Genomic DNA, 22,386 nt, shown 5'->3' with positions numbered 1-22,386 from the left:
GGAGTAGAAGAAAGACTTTACCACTGGTCCTCTCTCTTGCTTTTCTTGGAAAAGAGCTCTAAGTCACAGGTTCTCAAAGTGTGGTCCTGACCAGCAGCATCAGCAGCTTCTGGGAATTTGTTAGAAAGGCAAATTCTTGGACCCATTCTAACCTTCTGAGTCAGAAACTCTGGGAACAGGGCCTGGTAATCAATCTCTGTTTTAATAAGCCGTCTGGGGATTCTAAGGGATGCCAAAGTTTGAGAACTATTATTGCTACACCCTGAATAAACTATTTAAAGAACATTGATTTGAAGGGCCTACATTATTAGCCTTTCCACAATACCCATGTATCTTATACTGATCCTGTATATCACTTCTCTGTTAAATCCTTTAGCAGCATCCTCCTTAGATTAATTCATAACCCTTGAGGAGCCTTTAAAGGACCCTGTACTTAACAATTATAATAAGTAAAAACAGCCAACATATATTCATTCCACAAATACTCGTTGAATATCTACTATTTGCAGGTGTTGTTCTAGAGTCCAGACCCTTGAAATACATTTGTGAACCATATAGATAAAGTCCCTGCTCTCCTGAAGTTTAAGACTAGAGGAGAGGACAGATAAGCAAATACATAAATAAGTAAATCAGACAAGGGAATGCTGTTCAGAAGATTTAAATAGGGTGATGTGATAGAGAATGACCAGATGACTACTTTAGTTGGGTTATTAGGGAAGGCCTCAGTGAGAAGGTGGAATTTAAACTGCACTCTGAATGAAAATAAAACCAGCTGTTGAGTATCAGAAGTACTAGCGTCCCAGGTAAAGAGAGTTTGCTAGTGCCAGGCCCTAAAGTGGTTGCAAGCTCTGTATGATCCAGGAGCAGAGGAGGCTGATGTGATGGGAATGCGAATTTGAAAGAGTAGGAGGAAGATGAGGGCAAGGAGATAATAAACAGGACCAGACATAGGTCTTTGTAAACCAAGTTAGGAGTTTGGATTTTTTTTAGTATAATTTATATACAATCCACCCTTTTGAAGTATACAAGTCAGTGGTTTTCAGTATAGTCACAGGGTGTGCAGCCAGCACCTCTCTTTCCTGGATGTACTCATCACTCCAAGAGGAAACCCCATACCCATCAGAAGTTTGCCTTTAAGTGTGATAGTAAGCCACCAAAGAGTTTAACAGGAGAGACATGATCTGATCTGGTTTATGTTTTCAAGAGTGTTCAGGCAACTATGAGGAAAGTGGATTCTAGGTAGACACAAGTGGGAGCAGAGAGACTGGGTGGTCTTTTCTATACTTAGAACAAGAGGTAGTGGCTTGGATTAGGGTGGTGGTGATAGAACTAGAATGAAGTGAAGGGGTTCAGGATATGTTTTCTCAGTGGACACAACTTAACTCTAATGCAGTGCTGCTTAAACTATCTGTAATGAATAACTAGTTTGTTAAATGTCAGTCTGTTACAGATTGAAGCTTTTGGAAAGTATGATAGTATTATAAGTAGAGACAGTATCTCCAGGGGTCATGACTGGAGTATTGGTTTCTTGGTTAGGAGGGGCGAATGAGATGCTGTCAGTCTTCCCCACTGCTCTTTTTTTATCCCTGTTTTTCTTTTTACCATTTCCTCCTACCTAACATACTGTACGGAGAAGGCAATGGCACCCCACTCCAGTACTCTTGCCTGGAAAATCCCATGGATGGAGGAGTCTGGTAGGCTGTGGTCCATGGGGTCGCTAAGAGTCGGACACGACTGAGCAACTTCACTTTCACTTTTCACTTTCATGCATTGGAGAAGGAAATGGCAACCCACTCCAGTGTTCTTGCCTGAAGAATCCCAGGGACGGGAGAGCCTGGGGGCTGACGTCTATGGGGTTGCACAGAGTCGGACATGACTGAAACGACTTAGCAGCAGCAGCAGCAAGCTGTTTATTGGAGAAGGCAGTGGCAACCCACTCCAGTGCTCTTGCCTGGAAAATCCCATGGATGGAGGAGCCTGGTAGGCTGCAGTCCATGGGGTCGCTAGAGTCGGACACGACTGAGAGACTTCACTTTCACTTTTCACTTTCCTGCATTGGAGAAGGAAATGGCAACCCACTCCAGTGTTCTTGCCTGGAGAATCCCAGGGATGGGGGAGCCTGGTGGGCTGCCGTCTATGGGGTTGCACAGAGTCGGACACGACTGAAGTGACTTAGCAGTAGCAGCAACATACTGTATGTTTCACTTATTGGTTTTGTCATCTTTATCTTCTCAGTGCAATGTAAACTCCATGGGAACAAGAATATGTTTTTATTTTGTTCACTGCTGTGTCTCGAATAGTGTTGGGTATATATTATTGGACTTGATAAATTTCTGTCCAATGAATGAATGACTTGTAGATAAGTATGTATGAATACTTATTTATATTTATGTGCTAACTTCTTCAAACTCAGTAATTTACTCAAAATAGTTGACCAGTTACTATGTACCAGACATTGAGACAGGGGTAAACAAGTGTTTCTTTAATTGTTCTTCCAGTGACAGGTACCTACTGTGTACTGTCACAGGTACTGGGGACCAAATGGTGGGCAAGGAGGTATTCTAACAAGGAAAACAGAGATCAAAAAGGTCTCCCTGAAGAAGTGATTTAAAAGATGAGTAGAAACTAATCACATCAGAGAAACTAGGGATAGACAGAAGGAATGCCATATCTACAAGCCTGGTAAATTGGCAAGTAAGATAAACACACCTTTTAGAAATATTTTATCTATTTGGGCAGAAACAGAAGAGATTATTAGATAATCAACTAAATCTTGTCTCTGCACAAGGGAACAGAAATACAGATATTTTCAGGTTAATTATTCTTAAATCTACTTGAGATATACAATATACTCAACTGCTTCTTACCTTGTCTTTGAAATATAACATTTTCCCCTCTTTTGTTTACTTTGCCAAATCAGTACATATCTTATATTGAAACTTTTTCAAAAATACAGATTTGTTGAAGAGGAACATATTCCTTACATACATGCTTTTCAGCATTTTCCAGAAGAGATGAAATTATATGGACGTGACAAAGGAATCTTTGCCATAGAGGTAAATTATTTTCTTTTTTACTTTGTAGTCACTTATGAGACATTAGAGTAATTGGTGATTTATATTCATCTCCTGATTTACTATTTCATGTTGAAGTTTAAAAAAGTCATCCACTTTTTGTTCTATTCAAATATGGAACAGTAATCATATCTTAATAAAGAGTAGAACTATTATTTGTATTTTCTTTTTGTGGTTTCTTCATTGTTTAGGCTGTTTTCAGAATACAGCTTTAGTGTGAGATGTGTGCACTGCAAACAAGTGTACTGTTGAGACTAAATTTCAGAAGTTTTATATAGAGAACTTGAACTAATTTAAAATTTAAAAAAACAGTGTATGTTGTTATTATTTGCTCACTATGTTGCTGTGGAGGAAAGAACTGAAAGTGACTATGTTAGGGCTTCCCTGGTGGCTCTGATGGTAAAGAATCTGCCTGCAGTGTGGAAGACCTGAGTTCAATCCCTGGGTCAGGAAGATCTCCTGGAGAAGAGAATGACAAACCACTCAAGTATTCTTGCCTGGAGAATCCCATGGACAGAGGAGCCTGGCGGGCTGTAGTCCATGTGATTGCAAAGAGTCAAATACGACTGAGCACAGGCACTTTTGTTTTGAGAGGCACTATTTTAAGTCCTTTGTTTACATTCGTCCTCCTCTAGCTCTCTTTTCATGTTTCCAGTGGAAGATCTTCTGTTCTTTTAATTATGAGTCTTTATCACTATAGTACTCAAAGGTTATATTCCCTTTGTTCTTCATCAGGTTTTCAGGGTACTAAATACTAATATTAAATATTATCCTGCATTTGCCCACTTAAGGAATTCTTTTCATAGGCTTTCTTAACCTTCACAGCCTTCACGTTGTTTTCAGTTTATTTAAGAGACATTTATGATCCTTACTAAACCTCTGCATGAGTATGGTTCACCATCTTCCCAATTACACATGTGAGTAAACACCTCAGAGTGAAGTGAAGTGTTAGTCGCTCAGTCGTGTCCAACTCCTTATGACCCCATGGACTGGGATTCGCCAGACTCTTCTGTCCATGGGATTCTCCAGGCAGTTGTCATTTCCTTCTCCAGGGGATCTTCCTGACCCAGGGATTGAACCCAGGTCTCCTGCATTGCAGGCAGACTCTTTACTATCTGAGCCACCAGGGAAGCTCAAACCCTTCAGAAGGTAGAATCGTTTGCCAAGGTCATTGTACATAGTAGTCTCAAACTCGAAGTACAGCCTTCTGTTCTTTTTTTTCCCCCCTCATTATGTTTTGTATTGTATAGTTTCTATGGTGATGTCTTCAAATTCACTGATGTTTACTTCTTGAATTTGTAATCTGCTGTTTTTTTCCACTATTTTTTTCATTTCAGATTCCATGATTTTCATTTCTAGAAATTCCATTTTAGTCTTAATTTTCATTTCTCTCGCTATGTTTATGCTTTCTTTTTCATCCTCCAGTTTATTGACAGTATTTACAGTAGATGTTTGAAGGTTCTCAGCTATGGATTCTGTTACCTCTGAGGCTGTTGACTGGTTTCTCTCCTGATTGTGTGGCGTGTTTTCCTGCTTTCCATGCCTGGTGGTTTTGATTGGATGCAGACAGTGTGAATTTTGTGTTGATGGATACTGGATTTTTGTTCTGGTATATGATTAGGTATCTTGGATATCAGTTTGATCATTTAAAAGCTTGTTTTCAAGCTTTTTTATGGCTGTTCCAGAGCCTTTATTCTTGGACTAACTAAGCTCCGCCTACTAAGTGATGTCCCTCTGAAAGACTTCATCTAGTGCCCCCACTATTATGAAGCCTCTCCACTCCAGCTGGTGCCTTTTCTGAGCTCTGAGAATTGTCTGGATTCGTTGGGAGAAAAGATCCAGTGATTTTTTTTTCTTCCCTGGCCTCAGGTTTTGTTTTTTTTTTTTTAAGCATGCACAGTTTGGTACTCAGCCAAAGACTTGAGAGGACCCCTTTGCAGACCTCCAGAGTTATCTGTGCATCTGCGTCCTCACTCTTACTCTGTCTGCAAATTACAGCCACCCCAGCTTCCAGGAACTCTAATCCCTCTCTAACTCAGCGAGAACACGGGGCTGTGTTTCACTCCCTGCTCCCTGCACTGCAGGTTGCAGACTGCCTCCAGGCAACATCCTGCAACCGTTTGTTTCTCTTCTTTCAGGGCATATCATCCTGTGCTTCCTGTTTTCTAATGCCTGAAATTGTTTCATATATTTTTTCTTAAAAAAAAAAATTTATTTATTTACCATATCGGGTCTTAGTTGCAGTAGGCAGGATCTTCGTTGCATCTTGTGGGGTCTTTTGTTGCAGTACATGGACTCTGGTTGGGACATATGGGCTCAGTGGTGCGTGCAGGCTCTCTAGTTCTGGGCCGAGGCCCCAGAGCGCACGGTCTCAGTCATTGCGGCACCTGGGCCTTTCAGTGGTGCCAGCTTCGGTAGTTGCAGCGCTCAGAGCATGTGAGATCTTAGTTCCCCAAATAGGAATCAAACCTGCATCCCTACATTGCAAGGCAGATTCTTAACCACTGGGCTACCAGGGGGAAGTCCCCTTATATAGTTTTTCCAATTTTCTGTTTATCATGGGAAGTCAATTCCCAAAGTAGTTAGTGCTTTAAGGGCAGAAATAGAAGTGTTCCAAATACTACTTTTTAGACATTTAGAAATAAAGTCAATATTCACATGCTTTTTAGTTGATTGTTACCTAAACAGTTCTTTCTTGAATGCCTGAAAGTATCCAATTGCTCATTTATTCCTGGACTTTTTTGAAAATTATAATCTCTATTCACAAATATTGTCTAATCTTTGCTTCTGAATTTTCTACCAGCTGGACCATGTTATTGGAGGATCATGGTTATAAACTTTTGTTTATACAAAATTCTCACCCTAATAACAATCTCTTTTGTTGACTAGTTTTAAATTAATCTTGAGTGAGGGGGCAGGAGTAAAAGAGGGTAATGATTTCTTATAGAGATTTTGATAGAAAGTATAAGCTTAAAATAATATGGGACTGTATCTGGATAACAATAACTATTGCACTTTGCCTTTTTCACTTGTATCTTAGAGAGCTTTTTTTTGGAGGAATTAGCCTCCCCCCCCCCCCATATATATATATTTTATTTTTAATTGGAGGATAATTGCTTTACAATGTTGTGTTGGTTTCTGCCATTCAACAGTGTGAATCAGCCGTAAGTATACATGTGTCCCTTCTCTCCTGAACCTCCTTCCCACTCCCATCCCACTCCTCTAGGTTGTTACAGAGCACTGGGTTGAGCTCCCTGTGTTACACAGCAACTTCCCACTAGCTATCTGTTTTACATACAGCAACATATATGTTTCAGTGTTACTGTCTCAATTTGTCCCCCCCTTTCCTTCCCCCACTGTGTCCACAAGTCTGTTCTCTGCCTCTGCGTCTCTATTCCTGCCCTGCAAAGAGGTTCATCAGTACCGTTTTTCTAGATTCCATATATATGCATTAATATACGATATTTTTTTTTCTCTTTCTGACTTACTTCACTCTGTTAAAAGGCTCTAGGTTCATTCACCTCACTAGAACTGACTCAAATGTGTTCGTTTTTCTGATTGAGTAATATTCCATTGTATATATGTACCACAACTTCTTTTTTTTTTTTTTGTACCACAACTTCTTTATCCATTCATCTTTTGATGGACATCTAGGTTGCTTCTGTGTCCTAGCTATTGTAAATAGTGCTGCAGTGAACATTGTGATACATGTTATCTTTTTTAATTATGGTTTTCTCAAAGTATATACTCAGTAGTGGAATTGCTGGGTCATATGGTAGTTTTATTCCTAGTTTTTGAAGGAATCTCCATATTGTTCTCCATAGTGGCTGTATCAATTTACATTCCTACCAACAGTGCAGGAGGGTTCCCTTTTCTGCACATACTCTCCAGCATTCATTGTTTGTAGATTTTTTGATTATGGCCATGACCAGTGTGAGGTGATACCTCATTGTAGTTTTGATTTGCATTTCTCTAATAATGAGAGATGTCGAGCACCTTTTCATGCATTTATTGGTCATCTAAATGTCTTCTTTGGAGAAATGTCTGTTTAGGTCTTCTGTCCATTTTTTGATTGGGTTGTTTGTTCTTCTGATATTGAGCTGCTTGTATATTTTGGAGATTAATCCTTTGTCCATTGCTTCATTTGCAGTTATTTTTCCCATTCTGAGGGCTGTCTTTTCATTTTGTTTATGGTTTCTTTTGCTGTGTGAAAGCTTTAGAGTTTAATTAGGTCCCATTTGTTTTTATTTCCATTACTCTAGGAGGTGGGTCATAGAAGATCTTTCTGGGATTTATATCAAAGAGTGTTCTGCCTGTATGTTCCTCTAAGAGTTTTATAGTCTCTGATGATTGCATTTAGGTCTTTAATCCATTTTTAGTTTATTTTTGTGTATTTAGTTTTATTTTGTATATAGCTTATTTTCCTAACAAGAAAGTATTCTAATTGGTTGATTCCTTCAGCTCCATTTTACTTTCTCAAGATTGCTTTGGTTGTTCAGAGTCTTTTTTGTTTCCATACAAATTATCAGATTTTTTTGTTCTAGGTTTGTGAAAAATGACATTGGTAATTTGATAGGGACTGCATTGAATCTGTAGATTGCTTTAGGTAGTATAGTCATTTTAACAATATTGATTCTTCCAATCCAAGAACATGGTATATCTTTAGAGAGCTTTTTTTTTTTTTTTAAATAAACTTTTATTTGGGAATAGTTTTAGATTTATAAAAAAGCTGCAAAAATAAAAATATATCCTTTACCCAGATTCAAGTGTTATTACTATTGTATCCTACAGTTTTATCCTTTGTGCTGTTCTATCACTGTATCTATCTCCGCAATTCTATTTCTGAATCATTGAGGGTAAGTTACATTTATATGGCACATCATCCCTAAATGTTTTAGTGTATATTTTCTAAGAATAGGGATAATCTCTTCAGTTCAGTTGAGTTCAGTCACTCAGTCATGTCCGACTCTTTGTGACCCTGTGGATTGCATCACGCCAGGCCTCCCTGTCTATCACCAGCTCCTGGAATTTACTCAAACTTATGTCCATTGAGTTGGTGATGCCATCCAACCATCTCATCCTCTATTGTTCCCTTCTCCTCCTGCCCTCCTCAATCTTTCCTAGCATCAGGGTTTTTTCAAATGAGTCAGTTCTTCACATCAGGTGGCCAGAGTATTGGAGCTTCAGCTTCTGCATCAGTCCTTCCAGTGAATATTCAGGACTGATTTCCTTTAGGATGGACTGGTTGGATCTCCTTGCAGTCCAAGGGACTCTCAAGAGTCTTCTCCAACACCACAGTTCAGAAGCATCAATTCTTCGGTGCTCAGCTTTCTTCACAGTCCAACTCTCACATCCATACATGACTACTGGAAAAACCATAGTTTTGACTAGACGGACCTTTGTTGGCAAAGTAATGTCTCTGCTTTTTAATATGCTGTCTAGGTTGATCATAACTTTCCTTCCAAGGAGCAAGTATCTTTTAGTTTCATGACTGCAGTCACCATCTGCAGTGATTTTGGAGCCCCAAAAAATAAAGTCTGACACTGTTTCCACTGTTTCCCCATCTATTTGCCATGAAGGATGGGACCAGATGCCATGATCTTAGTTTTCTTTTAATCTCTTGTATAACTGCAATTAACTTACTAACTTTAACTTTTTATTTTTCTGGAAGCTTCACAGAATAGATATGCCACAATTACCTCACTAGTTGTCTATTGATGGAGATTAGTGTTTTAGGGTACAAGGCTAACAGGCTAAAGAAGGCAGCTAGGTGATGAATAAAAAACAAACAAATAGAACTGGAAACAATATAAATGTCTGTCACCAGAAAAAGGGATAAAATGTGACATAGTCAGACATGGTGTATTAAATAACCTTAGATACAAGCAGCAGGAATGAACCTAACATTCTGTCGAGTGTGAGAGGCAAGTCTTAGGAAACTATGTACAGTATGATGCTATTTTTGTTAAGCTCAGAAAAGAAGTTAAACTAAATATGTAGGTATATTTATCTGTTTCCTGTGGGCATGTATGGATGTGAGAGTTGGACTGTGAAGAAGGCTGAGCACCGAAGAATTGATGCCTTTGAACTGTGGTGTTGGAGAAGACTCTTGAGAGTCCCTTGGACTGTAAGGAGATCCAACCAGTCCATTCTGAAGGAGATCAGCCCTGGGATTTCTTTGGAAGGAATGATGCTGAAGCTGAAACTCCAGTACTTTGGACACCTCATGCAAAGAGTTGACTCATTGGAAAAGACTCTGATGCTGGGAGGGATTGGGGGCAAGAGGAGAAGGGGACGACAGAGGATGAGATGGCTGGATGGCATCACTGACTCGATGGACATGAGTCTCAGTGAACTCCAGGAGTTGGTGATGGACAGGGAGGCCTGGCATGCTGCAATTCATGGGGTCGAAAAGAGTCGGACACGACTGAGCAACTGATCTGATCTGATATGTATGATAAAACTATTTTTTTTTAAAGTTCATGGTAAGCAAAATTTAGGATAATTAGTTGCCTCTGGAGGGAGAACCACAGAGGGAGTACTAAAGGAGGAGTCCATGGGCAGATGTAGCAGTTGGTTTGTTTGTATATTCTTTGCATCCCTAGCTACTCTTTTGACAGTAGGAATCATGTAGTACTTCTATTTGTCATCCTTAAGACTTCATGGGCTTCCATGATGGCTCAGTGGTAAAGAATCCACCTGGTAATGCAGGAGATGCAAGAGATGCAAGTTTGATCCCTGAGTCGGGAAGATCCCCTGGAGTAGGAAATGGCTATCCACTCCAGTATTCTTGCCTGGAGAATTCCATGGACAGAGGAGCCTGGCGAGCTTTAGTTCATGGGGTCGCAAAGTCAGACATGACTGAGCAGGCGTGCGCGCACACACACACACATAAGACCTCATATATAATACAATTATGTATACATAGAAAAGGACTCTGTGTTTGTTGATTAAATGATTTGAAATAGCTGAAAAACAGAATTAAATACTTTATTTAGAGAAGAGTTCAAATAGATTTGTTGGGGATTTTTTTCTACCTAAATAGTAAGCTTTCAGTCTGCTTCTTTTATATTTATTATGTATCAGGAGGCTATTAGTGGCATTTGGCTGAAAAAATAAAAAAGCATTCTACTGATATTTTAGTGGTAAATGCATAAGGGATGTAATTTCTGCTTATAAGTAAGGACATTTACAAACTCGATTTATGGGTGTGTCAGTATCACTCATGAAAACCAGCTTGTGAGATTAATAATCTTATCAGTTCTTCGTACTGCTCACCCATGTACCGAAACCAATAGTAAATTACCCTAGTCAGAAAATGTATGTTTGAGGCTACATGGATGACTTTTTTTTAGAAAAATAATACCTGATGTTTGCAGAGTGAAGCCAGTGATTTCATGGGAAGTGTCTGTGACTTAGTTTGATCCTGTGTCAGTACCCATCCCTGGTACCCAGGGTGCTCAGCCCAGGCCTCCCCCAAACTCTGCTTCCCAGGAGAAGGAATGAGAACCAAGTTTTGTACTTGCCTGAGGAAAACTGAGTAATGACAAAGATTGTGCTGTGCTTAGTCTCTCAGTCGTGCCTGACTCTTTGCGACCCTGTGGACTACAGCCCACCAGGCTCTTCTGTCCATGGAATTCTCCAGGCAAGAATACTAGAACGGGTTGCCATGCCCTTCTCCAGGAGATCTTCCCAACCCAGGGATCGAACCCAGGTCTCTTGCATTGCAGGTGGATTCTTTACCGACTGAGCCACCAGGGAAGCCCAGTGACAAAGGTTAGCCTGCTGCAAAAATAATTATGTAACCCTGCCAAGATCAAATGGAAATTATTTGGAGATTGTCTGCTCTTCTGGATACCAGCTTTTAATATGCTTCAGTACAGATAGGTGAATTTAAATGTAGCTATTCCACAATAAGCAGAATGTTTGGAGGACAGATGCATTTTAAGAAGGAGAACTTCGGTAGGTTTTTCCCAACTCTGATCCTGAGGCCAAACCAAATGACCCTCTCCTGTTCAGTTGGTCATCGGTTCATAAATTTGTATTTGTTCATAAGGTTTATCTTGGTTTGGGAAGTCGACAGCATGTTTCTAAAATGGTCTTGTTCCCATGACCAAGACTGTATTTCACGTAAAGTAATGTATTCACCTTAGGCTTTCAGAAGACTAGATTTTGAATATAAAAAAGTATATTTCCTGTTACTTCTAATAGATCTACAACAATTAAGTTAATTCTAGCAGACCAGAAATGCGAATTGAACTGTTTTCTGAATCATAATGCGTGTGGAATTCATTTTATCCTTCCTCCATAAGTAATATATTACAGTGCTTTGTCATCTCTTCTGACATAGTTTTATTCTTTATTAATTTCCCTTTGCCATAGAAAGCCTTATTTTAGGTTTGGGTTAACAGGTGCATGTAGCATTAGTTTTTTCTCCGCTGAATTTTTGCTTCGAAACAACAATAAGTAAGGGTGCGGCACTGTGCTTTTTTTTAATAGCAAAGCAGGAAGTTCACCTCTGACAGGGTATTGTAATCAGGTTTATCACAAGAGCCTGCTGTTGTGTAACAGAAACTCTAGCTTGTCCTTACCTGTCTTCAGGCATTGCTTCATGAAGGAAAATAAACTCAGTGGAATATTTGTGAAATTCAATAAAATGCTTTCCCAAGCACGCCATTTTTAATACATGCTAGAGCAATTGATTATAGCCTTGTGGTCTTTTAAAAAACATACTCACCTTGGGATTTCTTAATATTGTAATTAAATGGATCTATAGCCCTCTAGAAGCCCTTTGTGTCATATTTATTATACGTTTTAGACACATCCTCCGCCGTGGCTACTAATAGTACACACTCCCTCCCCCCTCTCCCCTACATTTTTCGAGAAAAGTGGAGAAGGTTTGGGATGCCTTCAGATGACTGTTTACTTAGTTGACAGGCAGCTTTTCTTCATTGTACGCTTTGCGTTTGCTCACAAAAGTGCATTCACTATTCCATAGTATGTTGAAACTTTTAAATGGAAACAGCTTTTCGTTAACAAAGGAAGCATTTTCTTCCCTCCCTTCATGTCTTAGCTTTCTCTACTAAGTCTTGGCTTCTTCAGCAGCTGTACCTCCACCAGAAATGACAAAAGGTGCGATTGTTCTAGGAGATGGTGATGATGATAATGCCAGTGGAGTTTTGTGTGTGTGGGTTGCTTGGGACTGTTTTTCTTCTGTGTTTGGTTTTGTTTTGTTTTTGTTATTCCAGAAAGTTGAGCACACCTTAAAAAAAAGAAACCAAAGGGAGGAGGGGAAAAAAGGCTTTAAAGACCCTTGAACCTTCATCCTGTGTGAACTATTTCTTTCCATTAAATTGTTCTGTTAATATTCAGGTGGCCCCAACAACAACAAATCTGACAAAACTCACTTTACCACATAGGGAAGTGGAATCCAGAGTAGAGAGTATTGATGTGGTTTGTTTCTTCTTCCAAGCGGGCCATGGGTTTGTCTTTCTGCCATTACTCTGACTTGAGTCGAGTTCAGAAGAGGAAAACAGATGTGAAAATTAAGTTTTAGAATTCCCAACCATCTCCTTTTTCTGAGTTGTGATTCCCAATTCCTAAGAGGTAAACTGTTTCATTCTCTTTATTTTTTAATTTGAAGATAACCTCCTCCTCTTTCTTTCTGCCTCTGTCTCTTCTACTGCTTTATTTTTGAGTCAAATTTCTGACGTGTGGTGCTGATCTGAAGCTTCATTTATTTCTAGCAAAAATCTTTCAGTTCATCTGGTAGAATAAACTAAAAATCTATTCTTTTTCAGAGACACCATCTTTGTATAGAGTACCAGATAAGCACGTTGCTGCTTAAGCCAAAGTTGGGCCTAAACAGACTTTTCTCTTACAGGTGGGATTTATTCTGCCAGTGACTAGCACACAGTGGAGCTACTTGTGTATTTTCAGCCTTGTTTTTTTTTTTTTTTTAAATCTTTATGTGTTTTAAACCCACAGACCAATTTCTAAACAGTTAGTATGTAACATACTTATTATTCTACCATGGTCCTCGACAGTGATTCTAAGGCCTCTCAAGAATTAGTCATTTCGTCATCCCTCACTAGACTCAGCAAGAAGCAATAAAGAGGAACCTGGAAATCCATTCTGAAGTACATCTCCAGCTTTGTGAATGTTGATGAACAACATTCTGATCTCCTCTCTGAATGAGTGAAAAGAAAAGATGCAATGCTGGTTCAGCCAAACCCACTGAGTGGCACTTTGCCATGATGATTCATTTTGCCTCGGAGCAATCTTACGCCCTTTGTGAAACTAGGTCCCTGATGGTTTAAGGAAGAAAAAGACTCCTTCGGAGCTATCAGTCATTCTCTGAGCCCCTCCAGAAGACTGTCTCGATGGATCAAGCTTTAATACACTCTGAGTCTTCAAACTTTACTCCATATTTTTTCACCATCTTCCTCTGTAGGCCGATTGTCGCTTTTGGGATTGTTTGTGCAACCTCTGTTAGAGTAATCATCTAGCAGGTTTGAAATCTACCTGAGGGAAACTGAGACGAACGTAATGATAACAGGTGTTCTCAGGTTCCCTCACTCCCACTCCTTTCCAGGATTACTATTGCTAGGCAGTGTGAATAGAAACCAGCTGACGTGCTCTTTTGTTCCTGGCTTTCTGCAGCATCTTAGCCATCGCTGGAATGTGTGGGTATACTTCTCGCATCAGGCTTGTGAACTAAAACCATCTGAGGGTCCCTTCCAGGCTCCAGGAAGAAGGAGAGGAGAGCCACTTCATTTTATTTTATTATTATTTTGCACAAGAATATTGTGGAGAGTTTGTTTAAACTACAGGTTCTTTTAGACCTAGTGTTAGGGATGGATTTATGAAGTCTGGTGTGGGATTGAGGACTTTTAAATCAGCGTCTTGCAAGTGGTTCTGATAGAAATGTGCTCTGAGCAATACGGACTAGTCTTTTCATCTCTGCCTCTGTCTATCTTATGTTATTGCATCATGTTCCACAAAAAAAAAATTAGAGGTAAAAGTAGACTAATTAGGGGATAACCAAAGACCAATATAAAACAAAAGTACTGTTATACCTAAACTCCTTTGTTTTTCTGGGCTCCAGAATCACTGCAGATGGTGATTGCAGCCATGAAATGAAAAGACGCTTACTCCTTGGAAGGAGGGTTATGACCAACCTAGATAGCACATTCAAAAGCAGAGATATTGCTTTGCGAACAAAGGTCTGTCTAGTCAAGGCTATGGTTTTTCCAATGGTCATGTATGGATGTGAGAGTTGGACTATAAAGAAAGCCGAACACAGAAGAATTGATGCATTTGAACTGTGGTGTTGGAGAAGACTCTTTCAAGTCCCTTTGACTGCAAGGAGATCCAACCAGTCCATTCTGAAGGAGACCAGTCCTGGGTGTTCATTGGAAGGACTGATGCTAAAGCTGAAACTCCAATACTTTGGCCACGTGATGCAAAGAACTGACTCATTGGAAAAGACCCTGATGCTGGGAGGGATTGGGGGCAGGAGGAGAAGGGGACAACAGCGGATGAGATGGCTGGATGGCATCACCGACTCAATGCACATGAGTCTGGGTGAATTCCGGAGTTGGTGATGGACAGGGAGGCCTGGCGTGCTGCAATTCATGGGGTCGCAAAGAGTTGGACACGACTGAGCGACTGAACTGAACTAAACTGAACTGAAACATGCCAAGTTTTAAACAGTATTCTAGTAGTCCCCTTATTCTTCTTAACACATCACAGATTCCAAATGAAATATAGCACAAATGCCCAGCAACTTTTATGACATCTTTCCTTTAGGTGTGTTCTATACATGGCATACATTTTTCTGAAAGTCAAAATAAGACTATTCTAATACAGTCATTAAATGTTTACTGTAATTATTTTATATCCATGTTTTGGAATCTTGTCAAAATTACAGCCTGCTTCCGCTTTCTGGGCTAAGGACAATGGCACGAAAACAAAAATGTGATCCTGTGATGACATTCTCTACAACGGTGCCATGTCATAGTCCTGCCGGTCTCCTGCCCCAGGTTGGATGCTTTGCTGAGCTGGTGGTGCAGGCCTCTAGAGTCGCCTGGCTTGGTTGGAATAGGACCAGATGTGTGGGGAGGTTAGTCTGTAGCCAAGCCCTGTAGAGCCAGTTGGGCCACCATTTCACATGATGTTGGAGGCAGAAGGTAGCGGATGTCAGTGTGGATATTTTGTGTTTGTGTTCAGTTGCTAAGTCATGTCCAACTCTTTGCGACCCCATAGACTGCAGCACACCAGGCTCCTCTGTCCTTCACTATTTCCCGGAGTTCACTCAAATTCATTTCCATTGAGTCAGTGATGCCATCTAACCATCTCATCCTCTGCTGCCCTCTTCTCCTTTTGCCTTCAGTCTTTTCCAACATCAGGGTCTTTTCCAATGAGTCAGCTTTTTGCATCAGGTGGCTAAAGTATTGGAGCTTCAGCATCAACATCAGTCCTTCCAATGAATACTCAGGACTGATTTCCTTTAGGATGGACTGGTTTGATCTCCTTGCAGTCCAAGGGACTCTCAAGAGTCTTCTCCAACACCACAGTTCGAAAGCATCAATTCTTTTTTGTTTACTAGATTCCTTTTCATTAATGATCTTACAATTACTTGTCATGAATTTGTTATCCATTAAGTTGGTTTTCTGAGATGATTATTTTTCAAAGAGGAACATTCACTGCTCTAGTGTTTGTTTGTTTGCAGGTAAAAGTACTTAATTTCATCTCCTACCTGCATTATTTAAAAGGATTGTCGCTTTAGTCATGTCTGACTCTTTGCAGCTCCATGACTAGAATTCCTGTGTCCATGAAATTGTCCAGGCAAGAATACTGGAGTGGGTTGCCATTTCCTTCTCCAGGGGATCTTGCTGATGCAAGGATTGAACCCCAGTCTCCTGCATTGCAGGCAGAGTCTTTACCACTTAAGCCACCAGGGAAGCAGGATTAGGGTTACCATAAATCTTGTCAGTAACGTTAATTGTTAATTTGAGAAGATACTTCAAATTCTGGGCAAAATGAAGCAGATGTCTAAATGAGTTGATTTTATAAAGATAAAAAGACAGCTTTTCCAAAAGGTCACTGAGAGTATATGTTTTCATTTTTAACTTATATTTTTTTGGCGGGGGGGCTCTTTTCAGTTTATTGCATGTAGGAGTTACACTAGTCCCAAGTTAAAAGCAAACCCCAAATTATGGTTACATTATACAGGCTGTGAGATTTTTAAACTTGTGACTAGGGACAGAAGGGAAATTCTACTCATTGCAAGGAAATTCTCACTTAAGCTTCAGTAAGCCGAAAGCACTTAAAACCTGTGAACCTTCAGCTGGTCGTCCTTAGCCAGTCCAGTCTCCACCAGGAACTGGCATATGTTCTTGTGCTGGTTACCCTGTAGCTTAATTCCTTCTCCATATTCTGGATGCTCAATTATAGTACCATTGCAGGCAAATTTCTTCTTAAACGTCTTCACTAGTTTCTTTTTATCGTAATCATCAGTGATCTCTTGGACAGTAGTAAGGGTCTTCCTGCTGTTTCTCTGTTGAATTCTTATATGGATATAATCCTCAGTGCCAGCAGAAAGCAGATCATCACCCTCACTTGCATCAGCAAAGGGTCGAAAGAGTGGATGTTCTGGATAGGGGACATGCAATATGATTCCTTTTCCTCGGTGGAAATGGCCTGAGGAAGGTGGTGGCGGGAAAAAGCGGGCGGGGGGACAGAGCCTCCACTGGGAGGCAAGGGGAGGCCGCTGAGTCCCTGGCGGCAGCTCAGTGACTGGGTCATTTTTTCCTTTTTAAATTTACAGATTAAAATACAGTTGTTAATAGTATTTTCATATACAAATAGAATTACTGTACCTGAGCATTTAGAAACAGACTTAAAAGGCCACATTGTTATTTGGTTAGACAGAAATTTACTTTGTATTCTTCAGCTACAGGTTGATCATATGTTAATAATATAGCATAAACTGAAAGCCTTTTTTACCTAATAAAACTCAAATTTTTCAGTAGAGTTCAGTTGCTCAGTCGTGTCCGACTCTTCGCGACCCCCTGAATTGCAGCACGCCAGGCCTCCCTGTCCATCACCAACTCCTGGAGTTCACCCAGACTCATGTCCATCTAGTCGGTGATGCCATCCAGCCATCTCATCCTCCGTTGTTCCCTTCTCCTTCTGCCCCCAATCCCTCCCAGCATCAGGGTCTTTTCCAATGAGTCAACTCTTCGCATGTGGTGGCCAAAGTACTGGAGTTTCAGCTTTAGCATCAGTCCTTCCAAAGAACACCCAGGACTGATCTCCTTTAGGATGGACTGGTTGGATCTCCTTGCAGTCCAAGGGACTCTCAAGAGTCTTCTCCAACACCACAGTTCAAAAGCATCAATTCTTCGGCACTCAGCTTTCTTCACAGTCCAACTTTCACATCCACACATGACCACTGGAAAAACCAAAGCCTTGACTAGACAGACCTTTGTTGGCAAAGTAATGTCTTTGCTTTTGAATATGCTATCTAGGTTGGTCATAACCCTCCTTCCAAGGAGTAAGCATCTTTTCATTTCATGGCTGCAATCACCATCTGCAGTGATTTTGGAGCCCAGAAAAATAAAGTCTGACACTGTTTCCACTGTTTCCCCATCTATTTCCCATGAAGTGATGGAACCAGATGCCATGATCTTAGCTTTCTGAATGTTGAGCTTTAAGCCAACTTTTTCACTCTCCTCTTTCACTTTCATCAAGAGGCTTTTTAGTTCCTCTTCACTTTCTGCCACAAGGGTGGTGTCATCTGCATATCTGAGGTTATTGATATTTCTCCTGGCAATCTTGATTCCAGCTTGTGCTTCTTCCAGCCCAGCGTTTCTCATGATGTACTCTGCATATAAGTTAAATAAGCAGCGTGACAATATACACCCTTGACGTACTCCTTTTCCTATTTGGAACCAGTCTGTTGTTCCAAGTCCAGTTCTAACTGTTGCTTCCTGACCTGCATATAGGTTTCTCAAGAGGCAGGTCAAGGGGTCTGGTATTCCCGTCTCTTTCAGAATTTTCCACTGTTTATTGTGATCCACACAGTCAAAGGCTTTGGCATAGTCAATAAAGCAGAAATAGATGTTTTTCTGGAACTCTCTTGCTTTTTCCATAATCCAGCGGATGTTGGCAATTTGATCTCTGGTTCCTCTGCCTTTTCTAAAACCAGCTTGAACATCTGGAATTTCACGGTTCACATATTGCTGAAGCCTGGCTTGGAGAATTTTGAGCATTACCTTACTAGAGTGTGAGATGAGTGCAGTTGTGCGGTGGTTTGAGCATTCTTTGGCATTGCCTTTCTTTGGGATTGAATGAAAACTGACCTTTTCCAGTCCTGTGGCCACTGCTGAGTTTTCCAAATTTGCTGGCATATTGAGTGCAGCACTTTCACAGCATCATCTTCCAGGATTTGAAATAGCTCAACTGGAATTACATCACCTGCACTAGCTTTGTTCATAGTGATGCTTCCTAAGGCCCACTTGACTTCACATTCCAGGATGTCTAGCTCTAGGTGAGTGATCACACTATCGTGATTATCTTGGTCATGAATATCTTTTTTGTACAGTTCCTCTGTATATTCTTGCCACCTCTTCTTAATATCTTCTGCTTCTGTTAGGTCCGTACCATTTCTGTCCTTTATTGAGCCCATCTTTGCATGAAATGTTCCCTTGGTATCTCTAATTTTCTTGAAGAGATCTCTAGTCTTTCCCATTCTTTTGTTTTCCTCTATGTCTTTGCATTGATCGCTGAGGAAGGCTTTCTTATCTCTCCTTGCTATTCTTTGGAACTCTGCATTCAGATGGGTATATCTTTCCTTTTCTCCTTTGCTTTTTGCTTCTCTTCTTTTCACAGCTATTTGTAAGGCCTCCCCAGACAGCCATTTTGCTTTTTTGCATTTCTTTTCCACGGGGATGGTCTTGATCCCTGTCTCCTGTACAGTGTTATGGACCTCTGTCCATAGTTCATCAGCACTCTATCAGATCTAGTCCCTTAAATCTATTTCTCACTTCCACTGTATAGTCATAAGGAATTAAAAGTTTAGATACTGAAATACTGGTATCAAAATAAGTACAGTACAAAGAAGGTTGTAACCTCAGGCAAAGTAAAATTGGACATAGTTATAAATTCTGGAAATTTACAGTTTGTTTTCTGTAAGTAAGTCAAGTCACTCAGTCATGTCTGACTCTGCGACCCCATGGACTATGGCCCACCAGGCTCTTCTGTTCATGGGATTTTCCAGGTAAGAGTACTGGAGTGGGTTGCCATTTCTTTCTCCAGGGGATCTTCCCAACCCAGGGTTCGCACCCGGGTCTCCAGCATTGCAGGCAGATGCTGTACCATCTGAGCCAGTACCATTATAATGTATTCCCTTGTGCTTTATAATTGCATGTAAGCTGAACGTACCAAAGTAACATTGAACAGAGAAGTATTCCTCCCTTCACTTGGTTCCCAAACATCTTCACACATTTAGAAAATGGGCAAGACATGACAGAGCAATATTATTGGTACAAATTGTTGGGAAACAGATTTTCACTTAGAATAAGGAAGAACTTTGTAATGATTAAATGCATTACAAATTGAATAGACTACCTTCAGGAAAGGTATTGCGTTCCCATCACTGGAGATTTAAAAGAAGAGCTAGATATACAGCTGCTAGGGGTTTTGTAAATTTAGACCAGATACCTTTAAAGGCCTTGCCAACTCTGAATTTGCTGTTTGGATGATTTCTCCTATAGGGTGATGTATGAAGTGATTGTTGCACAAAATAGTTTACTGAAGTTTCTCTCTTACCATGTTTTTTTAAGCTAGACATACATACAGAAAAGTGAACATATCACAAATGTACCCAACCTGATGAACTTTCATTACCTGAACCAGCCCCCTAGATCAAGAAACAACGATCTATGCACCCCAGAAGCTCCATCCAATCCCTACTTCCAGTCGTGATCACCTGCACCCTGAGAGTAATCTCACTCTTGACTTCCAGTCAACTTTAATAAATATTGCCAAACAGGTTTCCAGAATGTTTGTATTCCGGCCTAATTTTAACGAGGTCCAACCATGTCAGAAGGAGAAGGCAATGGCACCCCACTCCAGTATTCTTGCCTGGAAAATCCCATGGATGGAGGAGCCTGGTAGGCTGCAATCCATGGGGTCGCTAAGAGTTGGACACGACTGAGCGACTTCACTTTCACTTTTCACTTTCATACATTGGAGAAGGAAATGGCAACCCACTCCAGTGCTCTTGCCTGGAGGATCCCAGGGACGGGAGAGCCAGTTGGGCTGCCGTCTATGGGGTCACACAGAGTCGGCCACGACTGAAGCGACTTGGCAGCAGCAACCATGTCAGAAATGTTAGTTTTTCTGAAATCCCATAGATCTTAAAAAAAAATCTTGGTTGTAGCACTCAACAGCTATCTTATCCTATAGTTATTTTTGAACACTGACCTCCTTTTCTAGAGTATATATTCCTTGAAGAGATCACTTTATTCATCTTTATATTTCCCCAAGTATCTTACATAGAATAGACTCTAAATTTAATATTTTTATGTGAATGGATAAGTAAATGAGGAAAAATTATATGTAGTATCAATGAGAAGAATGTTTAGAAATTGCAGAAATATAAATAGCATACCAAATTAACTACAAGGGTGCTCTTAAAATGAACAGAATTATTTTATTAATATTGGCTCATACATTTCCCCAAATTCTGTAAGATACTCTTTCTTACAGGCTAACATGTGAGAAAATAGAGAGCTGAATCACACGTTTCTAACTAATAGACTTAAGCCCTGGTGTCATCTCCAACATAGAAGCATGTGAATGTTATGTGACACTGAACTGAATCTGTTAGCTGTGAATTTGAAGGTTGGCGAGAGGGTGCTGGTTAGGGAAGGCGAGAGGGAAGTCCTGCTTTGCCGGGATTATGACGACATCATAATTCCAGTAGGATTGCAGCTTTATCTCAGATTTTCCATGATTGGCAAGAAGTAATGGTTTCACTATATCATGGGCAAGGCCAGTAAGAATTGTTTGAGCCAGATAGAATTTTAGCGGCTTTTTAATTTATCACTATTACTGTTTAAAACAGCTCAGTGAGGATATTTGGGGTTTATGGGTGTTTCTCTTTAATGTTTTTAATCTATACTCCAAGTTTTATTCAGTGAATACATGTTATTTTTAAAATCAGAAAGTAGTTTTAAAAATAATTTATGTTGCAAAAATTGCTACTTTGACTATCTCTTTCATTCCAGTCTTGGCCTAACTATGAAGTTATCTTTAAAAAAATAATTGAAGTTGCCACATTTTTAGATTTGCCGCGTTTTCCAGACATAACTGAAAACTGCTATCTTCATCCAAACGTCTTGTGTATGAAATACTTGATGGAGGTCAATCTCCCTGGTAAGTATGAGGTATATATTGTGAGTAAGCCTTGACTTATTGAATTATTATGAAAAATGTATTGAATCCTCTCAATCAGAGACTATTAAAGTCACCTGACAGGGTCCACAGTAACATGAAGCTTAATTTCAAAATTCTTTCTTAAAATGTTTTGGACCATTTAAAATGGTTAAAAGGACACTATTCAGAAGTAATGAGTTCTATTTTGAATGAAAGGGATAAGCTTGAGAGATAATGTTTGGTTTTTACAGTAAGTTTTTGCTGAATACAAGTAACACATGATTTAGTATGTATTATTAATTACTTAGGAACCTCCACCAAAAAAGGGCAGCACTCCTCCATTTGCATGAAGCATAATTATTAAAGAATTCTAATTTTTAAAATCCCAGAAGTTAATCTACAGTGATATTTTTATTGTTTAGTAACATATTGCTATTTCCAGTCCCTGAAGCAAACGGAGTTGAAGGTCTGGTAGGATGCAAAGGCAGCCTCACTAGCCCTTCTTCATAATACACCAAGACACAGGTCACCCCAGCGGAATTTGCCGATGGAATCTATTCCTGAATTTCTTGCTAAACTAGAAATGTGAGAAATGCAGGGCTTCTATTCTTAACAGAAAATACAAACATGGTGTGACTATATTATTGCTTATGCAATATAAAAAAATGTGATTGAATATGTTTTTAATAGGAAAGGAAAAGACATGTTGTATAAAAAAAACAATATACAAAACTGCACGTATAATATAATTTTAGCTATAAAAATAAACATAAATTGGAGTAACATATATACACAAATGTAAATATCAAGTCTTATAAAATTTTTTAAAGAGGAAAAAATAAGCTTCTCAAATGTATCATTTATT

At 39.8% G+C, this 22,386-nt stretch overlaps 1 protein-coding gene and 1 pseudogene across 4 annotated transcripts in view; one reads left to right on the top strand and one right to left on the bottom strand.

Moving 5' to 3' along the window:
- TAF1B (TATA-box binding protein associated factor, RNA polymerase I subunit B) overlaps positions 1-22,386 on the top strand; it is a 55,496-nt gene that overhangs the window by 19,731 nt on the left and 13,379 nt on the right. For all 4 annotated transcript variants that reach the window (XM_006073784.3, XM_044926260.1, XM_044926259.1 and 1 more), the window contains exons 8-9: positions 2,957-3,056; positions 21,374-21,521. In XM_006073784.3, the coding sequence (XP_006073846.3) occupies positions 2,957-3,056; positions 21,374-21,521 (248 nt within the window). The remainder of the gene's footprint in view (positions 1-2,956; positions 3,057-21,373; positions 21,522-22,386) is intronic.
- Positions 16,405-16,745, bottom strand: LOC123328625 (annotated as a pseudogene).

The sequence above is a fragment of the Bubalus bubalis genome, chromosome 12 (assembly GCF_019923935.1).
Source record: "Bubalus bubalis isolate 160015118507 breed Murrah chromosome 12, NDDB_SH_1, whole genome shotgun sequence".
In the NCBI taxonomy this organism is placed as follows: Eukaryota; Metazoa; Chordata; class Mammalia; order Artiodactyla; family Bovidae; genus Bubalus; species Bubalus bubalis.
This window is presented reverse-complemented; position numbering and strand designations above follow the sequence as displayed.